This window comes from Rhodamnia argentea, chromosome 8, assembly GCF_020921035.1.
Source record: "Rhodamnia argentea isolate NSW1041297 chromosome 8, ASM2092103v1, whole genome shotgun sequence".
Classification (NCBI taxonomy): Eukaryota; Viridiplantae; Streptophyta; class Magnoliopsida; order Myrtales; family Myrtaceae; genus Rhodamnia; species Rhodamnia argentea.
This window is the reverse complement of record NC_063157.1, coordinates 23,218,753-23,238,989: the sequence shown is the minus strand read 5'-3', so window position 1 is coordinate 23,238,989 and position 20,237 is coordinate 23,218,753. Positions and strand designations below refer to the sequence as shown.

General features: G+C 37.6%; 2 protein-coding genes across 2 annotated transcripts; one reads left to right on the top strand and one right to left on the bottom strand.

Annotated features, from left to right (window-relative positions):
* Positions 1 to 180: 180 nt before the first annotated feature.
* On the bottom strand, positions 181 to 3,378 carry LOC115735289 (lysosomal Pro-X carboxypeptidase-like). Its single transcript, XM_030666463.2, has 9 exons — positions 2,949 to 3,378; positions 2,639 to 2,828; positions 2,229 to 2,362; positions 1,813 to 1,925; positions 1,323 to 1,569; positions 999 to 1,151; positions 818 to 897; positions 671 to 720; positions 181 to 525 (listed from the first exon to the last, which is right to left on the bottom strand). Exons 1-9 carry the CDS (start codon positions 3,333 to 3,335, stop codon positions 389 to 391), a joined length of 1,491 nt encoding a protein of 496 aa, XP_030522323.1. The 5' UTR covers positions 3,336 to 3,378; the 3' UTR covers positions 181 to 388.
* Positions 3,379 to 16,862: 13,484 nt separating this feature from the next.
* LOC125316200 (cyclin-dependent protein kinase inhibitor SMR2-like) lies at positions 16,863 to 18,547 on the top strand. Its single transcript, XM_048283863.1, has 2 exons — positions 16,863 to 17,315; positions 17,722 to 18,547. The coding sequence occupies exons 1-2, from the start codon at positions 16,954 to 16,956 to the stop codon at positions 17,837 to 17,839; spliced, it is 480 nt and encodes a 159-aa protein (XP_048139820.1). The 5' UTR covers positions 16,863 to 16,953; the 3' UTR covers positions 17,840 to 18,547.
* Positions 18,548 to 20,237: the final 1,690 nt, after the last annotated feature.

Sequence of the window (20,237 nt, the reverse complement as noted above, 5' to 3'; positions counted from 1 at the left end):
TGTAACGTAAATGGATTTGCCAAGACGGAGAGGGGAAATAGAACTAGAGCCTAAGTTCTTGTGTTGAATGTGGCTCCATAAACCCATGCCACAAAATATAGAAATTAAATTGAAAACCTATGCTTAATCAATAAAAAAGACCAGCAGTCGTAAATGCAGGTCAATTAACTGGAAGCTTATTATGAACTACATAGATGCCTTAAATATAAAATTAGGTGAAGTCATTTTGATTTCCTTGATTACGAGCTCGTTCTTATGGAGCAAAGAAATACAGGGATAACTTCATGGTGAGATACATAGGCCTTATTCTTTTGTTCTCATCAGATATCTAAATGGCCTTCCCCGAATCAATTCACCATCCATATTTATGGCAATACAACTCATCATATCACTGTTTGAAAGCAAGAAGATCGGCATAATATGTGGCCAACCACCCTTTGATAGTCTCGATTTCAGTTTTTCGCTGCATGACCAACCAGTCCGGATCGGTTTGCTTCTGTGCAAGTATATCCAAACAGTGGGAACCTGCAAAACATAAATTCACAGATGAAAGAATTCAAGATCCATTGAAAAATAAAATTTAATGCGCATCAATCTTGTTCTTCTCTTGTGCGGTTCACGGGTGCGTAGGACAAGTCACAAACAGTACATGCATCGCCTGGTTACATACCTTTCTCTGTGTAGACGGCGATGATACTGTCAGAAATGTTCTTTAGGACCCTAAGATTGGAAAAGAGATCAAATCGTTAAGAGTGATTAAGTAACGTAAAATTTTGATTCTTCAAATGTGTGGAGACAAGCATATAATGTTACATACCCTGCGCTGCTGTAAGGATCTCGGAGTCCATTTGAGAAAATGATGTTGCTGCCGAACCTAAGAAGAATTAGCTCTATATCCTGCAATAACAATGAAAGGGTAGGGCATGGAAAACAGTTTAATCTACTGATCGAAATAAGAGCCGTAACTTATATTCTCCAAAAGTCGCTGAAAATCATACATGACCACCGTAGTATGTAGTGACCCAATGCGGGCGAGGCACAACGCCGTACGAGGAGTTGCATTCGTCAATGAAGCTACTCAAGACGAAAGGGTAGGACGGGAACATAGAATTGTTTGTGATGCCTATGGGCATTACCATTTCGCTGCATCTCTGCAAGCAAATCTCCCTTTTAGCATTTCAAGTTTTCTCAGACACTAACACAATTTGTGACGAGGAAGACTTCAAGAGAAGGATGGTGCAATTAAAATAGGCCCGATGCCTAAACATGATGTAGAATTCAATAATTATTTTACCTGCCACCCCCAACCCAAATTATTTTACCTGCCACCCCCAACCCAAATCAGTTTCGGAAACATTAGTTGGAGGATTGACGTAGCATGGGGAGTTCACGTGATAGGCGACGACGCCTGCAAATATTTTGCCAAGAACGCCATTTTCAGTAGTATTTGCTCCATCAATGCCGTTGCATATTACTGTCACCGGATTCCTAACCGGATCATCATATTGAGCTGCTCCCGCGTATAAAGATGTCAAGTAATCCTTCAGCTCATCCCCACTCTTTAAAGGCCTACACCCACACGCACAAAAGAAAATGAAGTCGTAGTTAATCTCAAGTATAGTAGTTAAACACAATCCCCCCTCCTCGAGAAGTGGGGAATCGAAACCCCCACCTCCCCCTTCTCAAGTGAGAAGGGTTTTTTTTTTTTTTTTTTGGTAAGGAAAAGTGAGAAGGGTTCAACTCTTCTAAAATTGAGAAATGGGATGGGAATACTTTTATAGCAACTTGAGTATTACACATCAGATCACATACTTGCATGTCTTGAACATCTTGCTTAAGTTTGCAGTGCCATTAGGCTCTTGAGCAACTCTATCGATCTCCGACCATGAGTCTCCTATAGCTTGGTAGCAAGTCTCGCTAGCTTCCTGCGCAAAACGATCATGGTTCAACACAAATTATGAAAAGCAAAGAGTATCCTAAACATTATTCAGGCGGTAATTTTATATATCTTTCTCACTTGAGGTGTGGTTACAAATAACTACACCTTTGAATTCTATCGACGGCATCTTCTAGGAGAATATGTGTACTCGTATACTTAACTTGTGTGCGTACAAGGGGATTGACAGCGATTTTGCCTCAATTAATCGATATTCTTAGGATGCTTGAGAAGTGCCACACGCCCCATTATTACATCAAAAAAGAAGAAGATATAATACGGGTGTAATTACCTTAAAATCTTTGGTGACCACCCAATAGTATGCATCCTGCGGGGTAATGTCGTCAAAATACAGTATTGGAGCTGATGAGGCCAAAGCTCCGAGGGTCACGTGTGGATATTTTAGCCGGAACCACGAGGCAAGCACTGAAATTCGCATTAGCTATTAGAATTCAACAACTTAATTTAACGATACTTTAGACCAAAAAAAAAATTTAACAATACGATATATCTATTTCGCATGAACGAGGAATTAGTATTTCTGTGGAAAATAACTGACAATAACAAGTCATCATTTTCACATATCACTGGTTTTTTACGTAGTCAACTAATCAGAACCCGTCAAACTTCTCATGGACCCTTTCCTATTATTTCTCTCTACCATACGCCATTATGGATAGGACAAACACCAATTCCACTTACTTCCTCCATATGATCCTCCCACGACAATAACTGGAGAATCCCTGGCTTTCAGATTCTGCTTCATGTGCAAGATGATGGCTGCATAATCGGCCAAAGCTTGGGCCGAGCTAAAATACCCACGAACATTTGCATCTTTGAGAGCTTCTTCGAAGCTCATCCCAAGTGGAATTGACTCACCATAATACCGGTGCTGACCAGAAAGATTCCACAAGAAAAGAAGAGTTTAATTACTTGGTTAGAAGCAGAAATTAGACAGAAAGAACATCCATGCATGGACCCAAAAGAAAAGGGTAGAATTCAAATGTATAACCTCGATATAGACTAATAGAGCCTTGAATTGAGCTGCGTTGTCGGTCAGAAACCCGATCCCTATTAAGTCTTCGTCTATCGGCTCTTCGGCACCGAGGTAAACAAAGATCGGCGCACTAGAATTTGCACCGCCCCAATATTTGGAGTTGATCAAGTATCTCTGCCTGAAGGTGGTGTAGCTCTCGGGTCTATAGTTGAAATGATCGAGCGTTTGGTTGAAGAAGAAGGTTTCGAAGTCATTAGATACGGATGCCGAAACTGCACGTTCCGGATCTCGGAGGAAATTTTTGCGTTGTAGACTCAGCGTCGGAGTGTAAAGTTTGTGTCCAGAAATCGAAGCTGCGGATAGAATGAAGGAGATGATGAAATAGAGCCGAGAAAGAGTCATGGTTTGTTGCGTGCACAAGAAGTGTGTTTGTGAAGAATTCCAAACTCGGCGGGACAATGAACTGGCTAATCACCAGCATATATAGAGGCATCTAGCGTCCCGGGTCATGATATGAAGCCACATGATCTCAATTATTACATCATACGGGTCTTACATGCGACTTGTAATATTTCTTACGTCGCCTAGGAAAAACGCTGAGGGATGACGACGACAATTAAATGCTGTTTAGTACGTCTCTTTTGCTTTTCACTCGTTCCATTTAAATGCACTTAGTAATCTAACATGGGACTTGTAATATTCCTTCTTAGGGCATTTGACCATTTCTCTTCCGCACCTTGAATAAGATTTTTGACATAATCGATCCAATAATACCAAAAAGATGTCTTAAACCTACTGCAATTGCGTCAATTCAGTCTTAAATTTTTTTTTTTTTTGTCAATTTAGTCCTAAACCTTTTACATTTGTGCCAATTCATTTCATCCGATCAATTTTGGCCTAAAATTGTCTAGGTAGGCGCCGATCGTCTTACGTGACACGGCGGACACTAACATAGACGTTTTTTAATAATTCTTTAATTTTTTTTTAATTTTTTATTAACTTTTATTATTGTCTCTCTCTTTTTTTCCTTTTTTCGGTGTTTTTTCATTCTAGCCTACGAGAATCATCGATCTCGCCGCCATAATGAAAAAACTTAAAACTAGGAAAAAATAATAGAAATATCAAAGAAAATATTTAAAAAATGTCCACATCACGCCAACAAGACAACATAGGATGGTCGATATCCACATCAACGATTACCAGCTAAAATTGGCCGGATTGATTAAATGACCCAAATGCAAAAAATTTGGTACAAAATTGACCAAGAAAAAAGATTTAAGACTAGATTAATACAATTGCAATAGATTTATACTTTTTTAGTAATTTTCCCATCCAAAAACGGAATCCACATAAACTCTTGTTCTCTTTAAAATTCATCAACGACTTTCTTGTTTTTTAGAATTTTTTTTGGTTAAGAATTTTTTAATTCTTTTTTTTTTTTTTCGACTCCTCTGGATCAGATCCTTTGTGGTACAAAAGGCAATAGTCTACAATTAGTTGACCATTCAATTAGCTGACCATAAAATGGTCCAAATTTCTCCATCAAACTCGAGGTTTTCAAAGGGCCTTTAGACTAGTGCACGTTCGTGCGCTAGCCCCGCGTGATTGCGAGGGCACGGCAAAAAGCAGAAAGGGGCCTCGCAATGGCAGAACTCATAATTGGGTCCATTGATGTGATCCGAAGCACTGAAGTAATGGACCTGTTTGAAGTGGTCACTACAATCCAAGACTATTAGGGCGCGCATAATAACACTTCTTAAGTAGACGCTTCTAGAGTAGAAATTTTTTTGGTAACATAACTTCTAAAACGAAAATCTATTTGATAACACAACTTTATTTTTTTATTTCTGAAGCAGCTTTTACTTCAAAAGCTATATTTTCGGCCTACTTTCAGAAGTACAAAAAATTACTTCTCGTCACTCATAAAATTTTAAAATCAAGAGACTTGTTATATTTGACATCATTATAGATTCATCCGGTACATGTACGCACATAACACATTTGATTCCTCATGAGTGGATCTCATATGAGATCCACCGAATCCAATGATTCAAATGCAGTGAAATGCACTGAATTCAAATTGAAATGTTTCCAAATCTTCATGTACATGGGGATCCTTGATCTCAAGTGGAAATTGTCCAATCAATCTTAAACATATTTTATGAATTTCAACTCAGTTCTAAATTTCCAATTTCGCCAATTTAGTACTGAACCTTTGCACGAATATGTAATATAATTCTTCCAGCCAATTTTTGCTGAAAAACGCCGACAAGGTTGTGTGCCTCACAAGATGGCCGGCAATTATTAGACCGCCCCGCTCAGCGCAAATTAGGTGGAAAAACTATCTTGAAATTTTGCGCAAAAATTTAGGATCAATTTGGTAAAATTGAATAATCCAGGATTGAGTTTGTATCCATATAAAGATTTAGCAATAATCAGATAATTTTGGAAAAATTACCAAAAAATTCGTAAACATGTTGTAATTATGCCAATTCAGTCCTAAATATTTTTTTCGATTCAGTCATAAATAAATTGTAATTATGCCAATTCAGTCCATCCGATACTCAGAAAACAATTACTCTTCTGATGCTAATCCGTTTGGAAACAATTGGTCTTTTGATGCTAACCCAAGGGATCTTGTCACCGTGGAAGGTTACTTCCCAATCCAATGAGAGAGTCCTTACCTTTACCAACCACTTCCCTTTCTGCTGAGACCAGCATTTAGTGTCAATGTTGATTCATGTATTTAAGCCCCATAATAAATAATTTAAAAATAATCTAAAAATAATAGCTTATATCGCTTACAAAAATAAATAAATGAAAAATATCTTCATCATCCATGAAAATGTGATAAGAGAAAATATTTTTTATTCATTAATTGTTTTGAAGCGATACAATCAATCATTTCTTAAGGATTAATAAAACAACAAATTCAAAATTGATATACATATGACAAACGAAGGGAAAAATCCTAAATCAACTGTCACATGTCACCCAACTCAATAATTTAAAGATAAAATTAAATAGAAACTAACATGTGGTAAATTTATTTTAGATGTACCAATTTAAAGTTTTTTGTGGTTCAAAAATTAGATTATAGTAAATTTATTACAAGTGTACCAGTTTGGGATTTTTCGTGTTATCAACTCAATTTAACGGTAATTAATGGAGGGTAAATTTGTCACAAATGCACTAGCTCATAGATTTTTATGGTAAAATATTAGTTTTGGATACTTTTTTTACAGGTATACCAATTTAGGATTTTGGTGGTCAAAAAATTAATTTGGGGTAAATTTATCACAATATACCCAGTTTGAGGTTTTTTGCTGTGCTAACCTTTTTAAAAAAAATTAAATGATTAATTTTCTTCCAAATAAAAAGAGTCTCTAGTTCCATTTTTAATTCAAATCATATCGCAGGGTTAACGTCTTCTAGATGAATCCTTTCAAAACCGGCCACGACCATTTTTGTCCAAATATAAAAAACGCGCACTTCCTTGAAGAGAATCGGCCTGCGAGGAATCTTCGATGGAAAAATTTTAACTTCACTCGAATTGATGTGAAGTACATGCGTTCCAAGGCCGGCATCGATTGGGACAAGACTTGTCGTGTAACTCGTAGGTTAAATGGTACCGGACAAGATTCCTCCAGCAAATGTATGGTTAGTGAATGGAATAAACCTTAGACCAAACAAAAGGAAAAATGGAATAAACCCGTACACGATCTGACTAGGGTGGGAGTTATCTCGGCTGCAAGAGCTAAAGTACGGGTCTTGGCCTTTTCAAGTAACTCAAACGTTAAACACTCACTTCAAATAATCACCACTTGTATACTTACTCAAAGTATTTGTTATGAGGACATTCGCATGGATTGAGCCGGTTTTTACAATATCGCATGTGCGTGGTCTCGTTTCAATATTTTGATAAGACTAGGCCTACTCGTGGTGACACATCTCCACTTACATTTTTTGGAAAAATCACCAAATTGATTAGCAGAAATGTTAGTCTGGACCAAAAGGTTGAATTCTTCGTACGTGAGAAAGTCTCGTGGAATTTAGTTGTGTTCTTGTATTATAGTAACTCTCTAGATGATCTTGTATAATAGTAACTCTCTAGAAGTAGCCCTCTTTTTTATTTGAAGTCTGGCTTTTTGACTCGAAAGAGAAAGTGATGGGTAAATGGGTGAACCTATATTGCACGTTTCCTTTACTTAGAAAAAAAGGTCATTACACTCTAGAAGAGGGCAAGAAACATATGGAGTTGAATGGTCCACTAACGTCCAATCGTGGCAATTTAGGATCAGCACTATGTTCATGAACAGGACAAATAAATCAAATCTATCCAAAGGAATATCTCACAAAGCTCATTTTAAAATCGCATGATGCCTGTCTGAAATTGATTTAAAAGTCGATTTGGTATATAGCTGTGATGGAACCGTAACTCTATTGTGTTGAATTTGTGTTGTTAAGTGTTTTGATTTGTATATTGGTAATACATATTTTAAAGCTGCAAACCATAAAAGTTTAGTGATATTATTTCTTAAAAGACTAGTGCATATTGCCATCTCTGTGTTTTTAAACTATTCTAGCTTTTATCCAACACGAGCAAACCACAAGTACTAGAAAAGTGCTTTAAATGAGAAAATAAATAAATATGTGGTTAAAGGAATATTAAAGGGATTTTTGGGGGGATGATTTTAAGCCACTCCATCTAGAAACTCCGACCAAAATTTTGCATGGTGTGGCCATGAAAAATTCGTCTCACACTTATGTAGGACAATGAGTAACAACACAGATGGCCCAACTAGATTTGCCCAAGTGGACGGGCAGATCAGGCCGATACAACACAGATTTAGAGCCAAGACAAGGATACTTTGGAAAATTACTCAATAGTCCATCATCTATTGTAATGATATCAACTCGATCCTGAAATTTTCAATTTTGCTAACTTCATGTTAAAATATTGTGAGAAATTTCAATGTAATCTTTCTAGTCAATTTCCGCCAGAAATTTATAATGTAGTAACCCAATCATTGCTGATCGCCTTACGTGTTACAGCGTCACATCGGTGATTTTTGGCAAAAATTGATCGAAAGGACTATATTGAAACTTCAGGCTAAGATTTATGACTAAATTTGTAAAATTGAAAAATTTATGATTAAACGGTATCCGTACAATAAATTTAGGATTGATTGAATAATTTTCCCTAAATATCAAAATGGCAGAGCTTTGCACAATTTGTTTATTATAATGTAAACTTCCCCTAAGGTCACCATCGAAGGAGAGATTCACCGCCTCTCTTGCCAAGAGAATTCTAGATTTTGCTAAGGTTGGTGAACCAGTGATCTCTAAAATAATACAGGGGAAGTGAACCAATAATCTCCAGAATGATACAAAGGGTGAACCACTAAGTCCTAGAGTGGTCTATGGATAGAGACGGTGGACCACTATGTTATGAAGGCTATAAATAGCCAAGTGTTCTCATTTGTGTTAGTATACAAGAAGTTCTCCTAACAAATATTGTAAAGTGAATGCACCTAATAAAAGAGTGTGTTTCTATTCACTCGAGTTTCCGATCCCTCTCAACATTTGGTACTAGAACCTCTTTGCCCTGCTCAACAATCCCTCCCCGAGTCATGCATGGATGTATATCGATCTTCGTCCTGGACTGAAGAAATTGTTATGCAAATGATTCGGTGTCCATCGGATTTAGCTATATATAAGAGAATATTACCTGATAAATTACATTGCATTAGCCGGTAAATATAAATGGTTCGCTAATTAGTTAGACAGTTGGATTTACGTAGCTTGAGAAGTGTGGGCCTTTAAGCAGGATGTCGATCGAATCAGGCCCATTTCTATTCTTAAACCACATCCGGCCCAACTCTTAGTTCCAAGGGCATCAGGGCTGGTTGGGGAAATAAGAAGTGACAGAGGTAGTTAAACAAACATGTTTATTTTATTTTATTTTATTTTCAACGAACATGGGTTCATATATGGGTTTCACGGACGCATTTTGACAGGTCTAGTTCCAACCATCGGTCTCAACGGATAGAAGATGATAGAACGTTAACGCAAACGCAGGTCTTGCGGCGAGAAACAATGTTTAACAACATTATCAAGAAAGGTAAATGACAAAAATGGTTCATAACTTTGGCCCAATGTGCAATGTGATAACTAGACTTTAGATTTATTCAATATGATCCTTAAACTTTTGGTACATATTCAACTCAATCTATGAACTGTATGAAAATGTTTAATGCTGTCCCCGAGCTTGAATTAATGAAAAGACAATATTGAACATTTTCAGATAGCATGTGGACTAAATTGAACGTATATCACAAGTCTAGAGATCATATTGAACATATTAAAAATTTAGGGATAACATTGTACATTAGGCTAAAGTTCGGGGACAATATTGAACAAATTCAAACTTCGGGAACCACATCGCTCATTCGGCCAAAATTTAGGGATCATTTTTGTCATTATCTCTGTTAAGAACAAGGATATTTAAATCGCCTCTCTAATGACTTGTTCTATTCAGTCCATCGATTTGTCGCAAGGGCAAGCACAACTCTATGTAACGTGACAAATACGTGAAGAAGACTAAAGCCAAGCCCGGAAGCTTCACGGCCATGTCGTATGATGACAGAGGTTTTACTCGTTCACTCAGTTCATCTTCATACACCGACGATTGACGACAAATTCTTGTCTCAATTTTGACCCGTAGCATTAGCTATACGCACTAGACAAAGAAAGAAGATGAGAAACTAGCTTCAGCTATTCCTAGATTTACTGTGCCTTTCATAATCGTTTTCATAGCTGCATTGCATCGCTTTAGGCGAAAGAGGTGGGGCAATTCATGAAAACCAATGGCAGAGGTACAAAGATTGGGTTACAAAATTGGTTTATTAAACGAGTTAGAACTTTATAGAGAAAATCGTCAACAAAGTCTTAAACTTTTTACACTTTTATCATATCAGCCCCAAACCTTTTTACATTTTACCGATTCATTCCTATTAGCCAAAAATAGTTGACATGGATGCCAGCCGTCCTATGTGACACCATCGACACTAACGTGGACAAATTTTAATGATGTTTTAATATTTTTTAAAATTTTATGAATTAATTCCTTTTTTTCCCTCTTTCTGTTTTTCCTTTTTCCCTTTTTCCTTTTTATCCTTTTCTTTTTTTCCCTCCGCCTACCCCCAACCTCCCCAGGCCCCTGCCAAGTGCGGCTGTTGCACCCTCGTCAAAGGTTAGCAAAGGGAGAAAAAGAAAAGTGAAAAAGGCAAAACATAGTGGATTAAAAATAAAATGAAATAAATATATCAGTAATTTTTTTTAAAAAAATACTAAAATATTATTAAAAAAATTATCCACGTCAATGCTGGCGGTGTCACTTAGAGTGGGCAATAGAACCGAATCGGCAAAAGGTGAAAAAGCTGTAGAATTGAATCAGCAAATTTAAAAGGTTTAGGACTGCATCGTCAAAAGTGCAAAGGGTTTATGACATTTTTAATAATTTTCCTGAACTATGTAAGCAATTTTTAGGTTTGTAGGCTCTTTTAAAAATCCAATGCGAGAAAAAAAAATTTGAGAAAAACTTCCATACATTATCAATTCGCATCTAAACGGGTTCAATAGGTCATTGTGTGAAATACCTATTTATGACATGAACCTATGCCAAATTCACGTATTTAATTGAGTTGTATTGTGCAAATGACTCATTAGAGAATTCCGAGCCTATTTGCAACTATGTTACTGAATGTCAGTTCCGTGGTACTAATTCGAACGGCGCATGGAATTATTAGTGTTGATAGATATACTAGATACAGGTTATTACCCTATTGAACATTATCCTAAACGAAGAAGAAATAAGCCTTTCAATTTTAGAGGATTTATAATGTGATTTTGACATAACCTAGCTAGGAAAATCAATGTTTTACGCGCCTTGTATGGAGTAAATAATTACGTAAGACATTTGCGAGGATTAAGAAATATTCTTTTGAAAAAAAAGTTGTCGCAACACTCATTTTTGTAACTGGATCCGACCTAATGTTCGATCGTGGCCAATGCTGGTCGTTGGCATTATTGTGATAGCCATTGTCAAACCGCCTTGGTAAAAGAGACACTTTGGCTAGTTAATTACAAGTTGCCTGGATTTCTCCTACCATTCACTCTACGCATTCTAATGACACCGTTTAATTACGCTATTAACCATCTCAATCATACAAAAGATGTTTGGGATCTATGATTTTAAAGATTAATGTTCTTAATGTGCCAAAGTTACCGTACATCGCTCTTTTACCCAGTGTCCTAGGCAAATTATCATCCCAAAACTCACCAATATCCGCATTCATCATAAATGTATCTACCACCACAAGCACAATGACATAACTCGCATCGAAAGATGGTTGGTCGGGACTAAGTTGATATCAGCCCCCATTGAGAAAAGAGGCATGGAAAATTGCATTGAGCAAATTGGTCGTGATTCGAGCTTGAAGCTTCAAATTCAAGGGACTTCTTTTTATGTGCAGGGGCAAATTCAATTTGTCTGAGCCTATCTATCTAGATACAAGTGTGATCGATTAGGTTCAGATAGTAATGATTGATGATCGACCTGAAATCATTATTCAAGTTCGTTCCTGGTGATGTTACGATAGAGACCTATAATGGCAAAGCAATGGCGGACCATGCCCGCCGTCTCTCTGACCTCCGGGGCTGAATTTATTTTTTTTTTGGTATTTTTCACGTTTGCTTTAAAAGTAGGCCACGGTTTCGTCCGGGTCCAGAGCTCGAGGAGGAAATTACGACATTTGAGGGATTTGGATCGTTTGTGAGTAGTTTCTGACACAAATTTCGGACACTGCAACGCCTTTGGATGGTTATGACAGCTGGTCCACGAAATCTCCTAGGATTCCCCATTTTGCATCGAAGCTTCTCTCTCTTTTTCTGCAATTTCACGCTGGTGTGATTTTGTATCTTGTGCTCATTCAGCTGGTTGATACCGGAAAGTGAGTATAGATCATCCAGACGGGTATCTGAGAGGAATAATTTGATTTGCTGTTAATGTGCAGATAAAAGGTTGTAAAAGATAATGGACGTTGGTGATTAAACGATCAACCAGTTACTGACTTATATAAGATTTGATAACACAAACTAGAACTAGATCTAAATTTGGATACTCTTCTACTCCGGTCTAAATATAGATTTGGGATTTATAATGTATTTTTTGTGTTTTTTTTTTTTTTTGTTGGATTTTGTGTTCTTTAACCTCTTGGGGTTGTTGTGTTCTCTACACGGTAGTATACTAGAGACGCTAAACCTAGGCGTGCACCGTTTTTTGCCAAAACTGTAGTTGCTAAAGAGAGATTTCTCGGTGTGTGCTCGTCACCGATGTTGATTCGAGATTCCGTGATCGGTCGTCATTTGTGCTTCGATGCTACAATAAATCCATCTTTGTGGAATGAGTGAATCAATGCGGGATGTACCATGTTGATTCACTTTTCATATTTACTTATTTTAGTTGCTTTATGGTATTTGCATCTTTATTTGAAAGTTATGTACCCCTTTTTTTATATGAAATGAAGAATTTCATTTCGGAAAAAAAAAACTAGATGGTAACTTAATCAAAAAAGTATTAGTAAAGCACTCTAATTAGGGTTAGTGAATTTAAAGATTCGGTAAACACGACAAATAAAAGTTTATAAATATCGGTAAACAAGTCAAACGAAAGTCGGTAAACTAGAAGTAAATTCGCGTAAATGTAATAAAATTACGGCGTTTATACAAAAGACAAGCAAAAATAGAATGAGAAATTCAAAAGATACGAATAAATGCTGGTAAGTTATTCAAATAAGAGTTTGTAACCTAATAGTAGTTAGAATAAGAGTTCATAACCCAATACAAGTGAGTAATTTAATCGGAAAAGTAGTTGGCAAGTCACTCAAATGTAAATTGATAAATTCATATAATGTTTTGATAAATTTAAGACGTTGATAAGCAAAACAAATAAAGGTTCATAAAAGAAAAAAAAATTGATAATTTACAAGCTGCCAAGAAAAGCTGTTATTTCGTAAAAGTGTTGGTAAGTTACCCACAAGTTAATTAAAGTAACATACAGTAACATTTTCTGTAACTATGTTCGCCGTATATGTGCTTGTCGGAAGAGGAAGAAGCTTGGGGAAGAAGCACAAGGAAGCAGCCAAAAATGTGGGGCTTTCGCGCCCATGCAAAACCGGGTACAATTCCTTCCTAATAACTTTAGTACATAACTTCACATAACTCCAACATTCAACTATTTATATCTCTTGTTTGTTATATGAAAAAGGATCTTCACAAGATTATTTTCCATAGTTTCACGTGTTTGGTTTGCCGAAAGTAGGTAGTCAATGAAAAAAATTATACGGTGGAGGAGACTAACGTCACGAAAAATATTGTTAAAATACTTTTAAGAGAAGGTTCATAAGTTTGAATCCTACTTGGGGAGGTTTGATTCTCTAATTATCGAATAATTGAACAACCGGGAGCAGTTCACTTACAACCACACTAAGATTTTTTTTTTTTGTTGTCAAAAGTAACATTTCATTTCATTCACTTCATCGAGATACAAGAGAGAAACATTGCACCTAAATCAAAATACATCCCAGACAACTTCAAAACAACACAAGCTTCAGATAACAAGAGAAATCATCAAAACAAAATTATGGGTTACATGCTCCAAGAGCACATCTATGACTTCTTCATACCATAATCGGCGGTCGATCACCGAATCTGTCTTTATTAATGAGCACACATCGAGAACTCCATCCGTTACTATGACTTTGCCTTTCCGCGGTGTGTGCCCAAATTTGGCGTATTCAACACCATCACCGACTAGAGTAAAAAGATATTTTTTTATTTTGGTCAAAAAATATAGTAAAAAGGTTGATCGAGTACAAATTTGACACGAGCAAAACATTTACGAAACTTCTCCGATCTCCTTTGAAACTAAGCTTGTTCACCAACGAAATTTTAGAGGAAGAACTATATTGGCAAATTATCAAAAAAAAAATTGGACTGAATTAATATCTACACAATAAATTTATAGCCTTTTTTTTTTATAAATTATCCGGTCATCTTGACCCTCGGGAAATCGAGGGCGTTTGATTTTTTACAAAAGAGAGAAGTCAGTGTTGTGTAGTGCTACTTGAGTTTTATGAATCCGACCGCACTTTATTGATACAATCATGTGAATATCCGAATTAATAGTACAACACACAACGCACATAAGATAAAACGATGTAACCTCTCAAACCATATGACAGCGAGACACGTGTTAATTTTGGCCTACCCAAAAAAAAAAACATATGTTTGTCTTATGATTTCGCACGTGGAAATGCATGCGGTGACAACTTTCTCCACTGCCACACCGTCAGGACACCCGCCATCTGCCACCTACTTGAGAGATAACGAAAACCCTAAAAATTACTAGGAGTGATTTTAATGTCGATACAGATTTTACATAAAATCTAAAATCCATCCATCGAAATATTTTTTCTAATTTTTTGAAATTCGAAATCTATCTAGCATTCTTGAATCCTTTCAAGATAGTTTGAAGGGTCTACTTAGATTTTACCTGTAATTTTTAATTGAACATAATGTCATTTATTGTGATAATCTACTTATCACAACTCATATTTACACATATGGCTAATAAGAAACATTAACAAAAATAAAAGTTTCATTCATGAACATCGTCAGAAATGGAAGCTCGGACTAGATTTCAAATTACATACTAATCATTAGACGCCTTTAAATATCGCAATATCGCGCAAAGATAGAAAATAAGAACAACACATACTTGTTTCAGGTTCTAAAAATTGAAGAATCTATACCCTACTCTTCAGAATCGATTTTCTAATTTTTAGAATCTAAAATCTATCCGGTATGAATCGGTAGAGTTCCCAACTATACCCAAGAACCATATTCACCCTACCAAAAAATCTAAACTAGTGCTGCCTTTCAAGGATTCGGATCTCCTAACATTGGCAAATGTGACATTGATCAAATCGGACCTTCCAAATCAAAATGAGCGACCTGATTTGATTCATGTCACCTCTTAAAAAGGAGGAAAAATTTTGGGCGGGAATTCTTAAAAATTTTAAAGAGGTGTTATGGATCAAATCAGGTTGGTCATTTTAATTTGGACGAATGGATAGCCCGATTTAATTAATGCCATCCCTCATATAGAATTGACAATATTAGGGAATCCGTTTCCTCCCTTTCAGCCGCACAGTGTTTGGTAAATTGCATCAGGAAAATGCCAACGACGTGGGTGAAGGAGTAGAGAGAGAGAGAGAGAATAATTTATTTCTTTCACGGACAAGCAGGGGGGTATCCGATGCGGCATCCTTGGCGTGTAGAGACAAGGAGTAGAGAGTGAGAGATAGAGATCGTGAAGTGACAGGTGATGGGATGCTGATAAAATCAATCTCTCTCTGCCCCCTGTGTGTATTCTGCATGGGATTCCCCAAGTAGGTCATGACTATCTTTCTTTTGCTCATGTTCATCTTCTCTCTCTCTCTCTCTCTAACATTTTTGTGTTCTCTGAAATCATGCATATGGGAAAGGGATAAGTATATATGATTGACTTGTACCGAGAATTAATCACTCCTCCAGAGTCAATTTGTTATGAGTTGAAATCGTTGATCCTATCAAAATAAGGCAAAAAATGCGCCCCCGCGCGCGCACAAACACGTATACACACACCCACACAAAAGCATTCTTAATCTAAGGATGCTTCAATCCATGAGTTTAAGAGAGCGGACATATACCATAGAAAAAGTCATGGATGTCAAGTCAAACCCTCAGAAGTTTTCCTATGTGCAATCTTACACTACAAACAAATCTATTAAAATGGATCGTAAACTCATTTCTTAATTCATATTTAATGAGCTATGTTGTTATATGAGTTAAGTACATTTAATAAATGAGCCATAAATGAGTTTAGAATAGTAAAATTCACAATAATATGGGTACTAAATAGGTTCACAACTTACTTAGATCCAACCTACATATATGACTTTCAATCATAAATGAGTTTAGAATAGTAAAATCCACAATAATATGAGTACTAAATAGGTTCATAGCTTACTTAAACCCAACCCACATCCGTGGCTCTCTATTCATTCTCTTTCAGCTCAATTGATTCCGTGCTTTCACTTCAGTTTGGGTATAATTTTTTGTATTTTTTATTGAATAGGAAAGTGTTTCAACAATAAGTGTCGTATCTGGTATTTATTGAGTATGAGTCACTAGATTCGTATTTAAAGGAGTAGGTCGATTTGAATGGAATCATTTTTTATCCGATCAGATCCACCCATTTGATAGATATGATGGTGAAGCTTAGGGATGGGAGAAATAGGATGCGAAAAGCTAATGTAAGTATTTGGGCGGCTTAACCCAAAAATAGCTTTTATGTTAGCTTTAAATCCCACGTCAAAACAAAAGTCATAATATATTTGTAAAAGGAGTGACCTACGGAAAACGTAGTGTCTAGGTATATCTACAAGTCACTAAAAGTTTCGAGGGTTGAAAAATTACACACATTTCATACTATAACCAAAAGCCAAAAGTCAAACCCAAGACTAACCGAAAAAAAAAAAATTGGGTGAGCCTCATCAGTTTCCAAAGGATCAACTCTTAAACGAAATGTATAAATGCAAGTCTTGATTAAGGTCAATTGATTTGTACGTAGACGTTGCTTCTAGAGTACGTTCCAATTTGATCGGGTACCCGTTTTTCCAAAGCGACCCACCCACTTGCGCGTGATTTTCAACCTCTCTCTCCCCTCAAAGCATAGTCCCAGGGAACAGAATATTCCAAAATAAAACAAGTAATATAAGGACACGGAGAGATAACGAGGAAGAAGAAGGTGCAACACTAAATTGTAGACATAGCTTTCAAGATAAGAAAGGAGACACCTATCTCTCTCTCTCTCTCTCTCTCTCTCTGAACTAGCCCTTCAATCTCCTCCACCATGCCTAGAGACCCCAATTCTTCGCATCAAACGCCATTGAAGCCCCAAGAATTGCCTCCAAGTCTCGGAGCCAACGAAGAAGAAGGCGAGAGTGAACCGGCTAACCTCAATCAGCCGTCGAATGACGACGCTCACGGCGAGGACTCATGTCGAACCCCAACCTCGGAACACCACAAGGTCCCCGCGGTCCGGAGCTGCCCGCCAACGCCTCGCAAGCCAGCACATGTGCAGGCCTCGAGCTTTCAGAACAAGAGGAAACTGCACTTCTTCGAATCGACGAGCAAGGGGCGGGAGGAGCTCGACTTGTTCTTCCAGTCGAGCTTCGAGCCATCTCCAGGCGTGAAGAAACGGTGCATGAGCGTGTGAGATTCGATCAATTTCCAGGATCTTATGCCTTGAATTCCACGTAAATTGTCCCATATGATGACTCTAGTCTCTACTACTCAGTCATAAGTAGCCATGCCCGATGTCTAGTGTGCATGCGTCATATGTTCTTGTTTTGGAGATAATCTGTGCTGTGATTGTTCCACAAGAAGTGTAGCTAGTGAAAGTTCATGTATTGTACATAAGAAACAAACGAAAGATGCAAGTTAAGGGCTTATTGCTCTCCATCACCCATTTTTGCTCTCAACTTGATGTGCTTGTAGCTCCTACATTTGTCTCTGTTGTCCTTTTTCTAGGTGTAATCTACTGGGCTGAAGGTCCTGGGGTTTCAATTTTCTTTCGGTTCTCTACTCTTGAAAGGTTAATTGATCCGTTTTCATCTCGTGACTTTACATTTTGGCGCCATGGCCGAGCAATGACGCGGGGGACTGTAAATCCTTTCGAATTGGACCTTCAGTCTCTCCCGCTCGGAGTTAAAGGTATGAGCCCCATAATAAGATGAAAATTCTGGATCAAAACCCTCTATATCTATATATATATATAAGCAGTTGATTTGGTAGTTCGTTCTCGTTTATCGCCTGGTGTTGCTTCTTTGGCATTCACATATCCAAGCTTGTTGGGTAAATGAACAAGAAGGATTCAGCTGGGAGTCCCAACTTTTACTCTCCAGTCAACATGATTAAAACAACTGAAGAGGCAATCCAATTGAGGTAATCTTCATCATCACTCCTCAGTCCCTCACCCCGATCCAATGTTGTCATGGATGAACATTGGACGAAGAGACAGCGAGGACTATCAATAGCAATGGTCGTCTTCTGACGGTGGTAAGATTTGGAAGGGAAAGAAACGCTAGGGCAAATGGCAGACTAACCATGTTTGCTCAACTCGAATGAGATGGAGGACTCTAGCGTCAAAAGAGTTGGGGGATTAAACTGCACACTTTCTCCCTTCCCTTTAGCGTTTGCTGGTATAGGTATAGCCTCGGCGGGCGGCCACGTCAGCGCCACATGCAAAAGAACTTGCCTCGTCAGCAATGTTATGGGAGCCTTTTGGAGAGGACGTAATGACCCGGGACGAAGAGGGCCATCCTTGCACAAACCGATTGATACAGAGAACTTGATGGGAAGAAGACAAAGGTTGAGGTTGAAAACTATGACGATTTCACAAAGTTAAAATCGTAGGCTTTCTTGTGCCTTTCAGAAAATCAAAAGATTTTTTGCTGATTGTTGGGGCGAGCATGTCATCCTGCCTGTCTTGTTTCCTAATGTCTCTAAGACCATTGCTCTTTGATAGTTTAAACATTTCAAGGTAATCGTTAGATCTATTGAAATAGGGCACAAACACATTTCTAAACTCGTATATGATAGGACGAGTTATTCTATGGATTAGTTATATTCAATAAATGTGTCAAAAATAGGTTTACAATATACTTATCATCAGCCCACCTCTACGACTTTGTCTTCATTTTCTCTTACCCTCACTTGACTTTTTGGCCTCACGCTCGTTCACTCTGTACTCTCACCTTAGTTTGGTTATGACTTTTCCTAAATCGAATTAAATGTGGAAGTGTTTTGAGAAAATAGATCGGGCCAAATATGGGTTAGGTATGAGTCAAGTCGGGGATAAATCAATAGATTCGTATTGCAATAAAGGAGTCAAAAACAAGTTAAATGTCTCTATTTATATCGGACCATATATGACTTGACTCGAGCTACTCATTTGACGGGCCTAGTAATAGCAAAAGTACTTAACATGGCATCGAAGTCAACCAGACCACTGGCTGTTGACCCCTCACGTTCCTCCTCTTCTTCTCCCCTTCACCTGTGCATCAGCATGCGTGATTGAATTCGGAAATCTCCCTCACCTCCACACAGATTTTCTTACCGGGAGGAGCCTCTTTTCATCGACTGGGGGAAGATACTCCTCTGCGCGTCTCTTCATCGGGTTCCGTGAGCGAAGTTTCCCAGGCATCACGTGCACGCGATAGGGGACAAATGGAAACCCTAAACCTCTTATCGAATTTTGACTTGTTGTGAACAAAGTGGGCTTGCGCACGGGCTCCCCCGTTTTCCGTTCCCCTTCTTTCCTAGTCTTCCCATCGACCTGAATTTCAAAGACGTGCTAGTTTACGCAACATTGGCTGACCCTCATACTGAGATTTGATACGCAATAGGCTCGTGTGATTTATCTTTCGGACTGCGTGATTAGTGCATCCTAATGGCGCGCATGTTCTTTTCTTAGATTAACAATAGAACCAATTTCAAGTTGTTAGAATATTGCAGCGACTTTTTGTACGAATGGTTTGACGGACAAAATCACTTTCCATCCGCGAAGAGTATGAGATCGCATGTTCGGATAGTATGACCCTCATGGTCCTTTCTAGTACAGTCAAATTGATTAGCTAGAATGACGGGCTCGAATATATATGGGCAAAAGCCACCAAAAATCTCAAATTATATTTACTGTGACATAATTACCCTATACTTTTTATGTGATGTCAAAAATCTCAAACTTATACCTGTGTGACATATTTACCTTTCAAAATTCCATCAATGGGGACCGTTAAAATCTACCTACATGGATGCCGGGAAGCAAACAATATGGAATGAAAAAGACATTGTTTTGGAAAAAAAAAAAAAAAAACATCAAACGGAACCTTGACATAGGCTAAATGTGCCACAAAAATACAAGTTGGTATCTTTTTATATCATGAAAAAAAAATTAAGGACAAATGTGTCATAGTGGATGAATATTAGGATTTTTTTATGTCATGAAAAAGGAAAAAAAAATTGAAATAAATATGTTAAAGTGGGTATAGTCCGGAGTTTTTGTTGCTTTTTCCCCAAAAGGATAATGAGTGCTTGTTGGGGGAGAAATTGCAGTTATCCCAGCGATCTTGA

Excerpts from the sequence above, each read along its gene's own strand:
- LOC115735289 (XM_030666463.2), bottom strand. The coding sequence starts at position 3,335 with ATGACTCTTTCTCGGCTCTATTTCATCATCTCCTTCATTCTATCCGCA. Across the intron at positions 2,363-2,638 it reads GGGAGGATCATATGGAGGAA|TGCTTGCCTCGTGGTTCCGG; the intron begins GTAAGTGGAATT and ends TGCGAATTTCAG. Across the intron at positions 721-817 it reads GATCCTTACAGCAGCGCAGG|GGTCCTAAAGAACATTTCTG; the intron begins GTATGTAACATT and ends TTCCAATCTTAG.
- LOC125316200 (XM_048283863.1), top strand. The coding sequence starts at position 16,954 with ATGCCTAGAGACCCCAATTCTTCGCATCAAACGCCATTGAAGCCCCAA. Across the intron at positions 17,316-17,721 it reads AAGAAACGGTGCATGAGCGT|TGACTTTACATTTTGGCGCC; the intron begins GTGAGATTCGAT and ends GTTTTCATCTCG.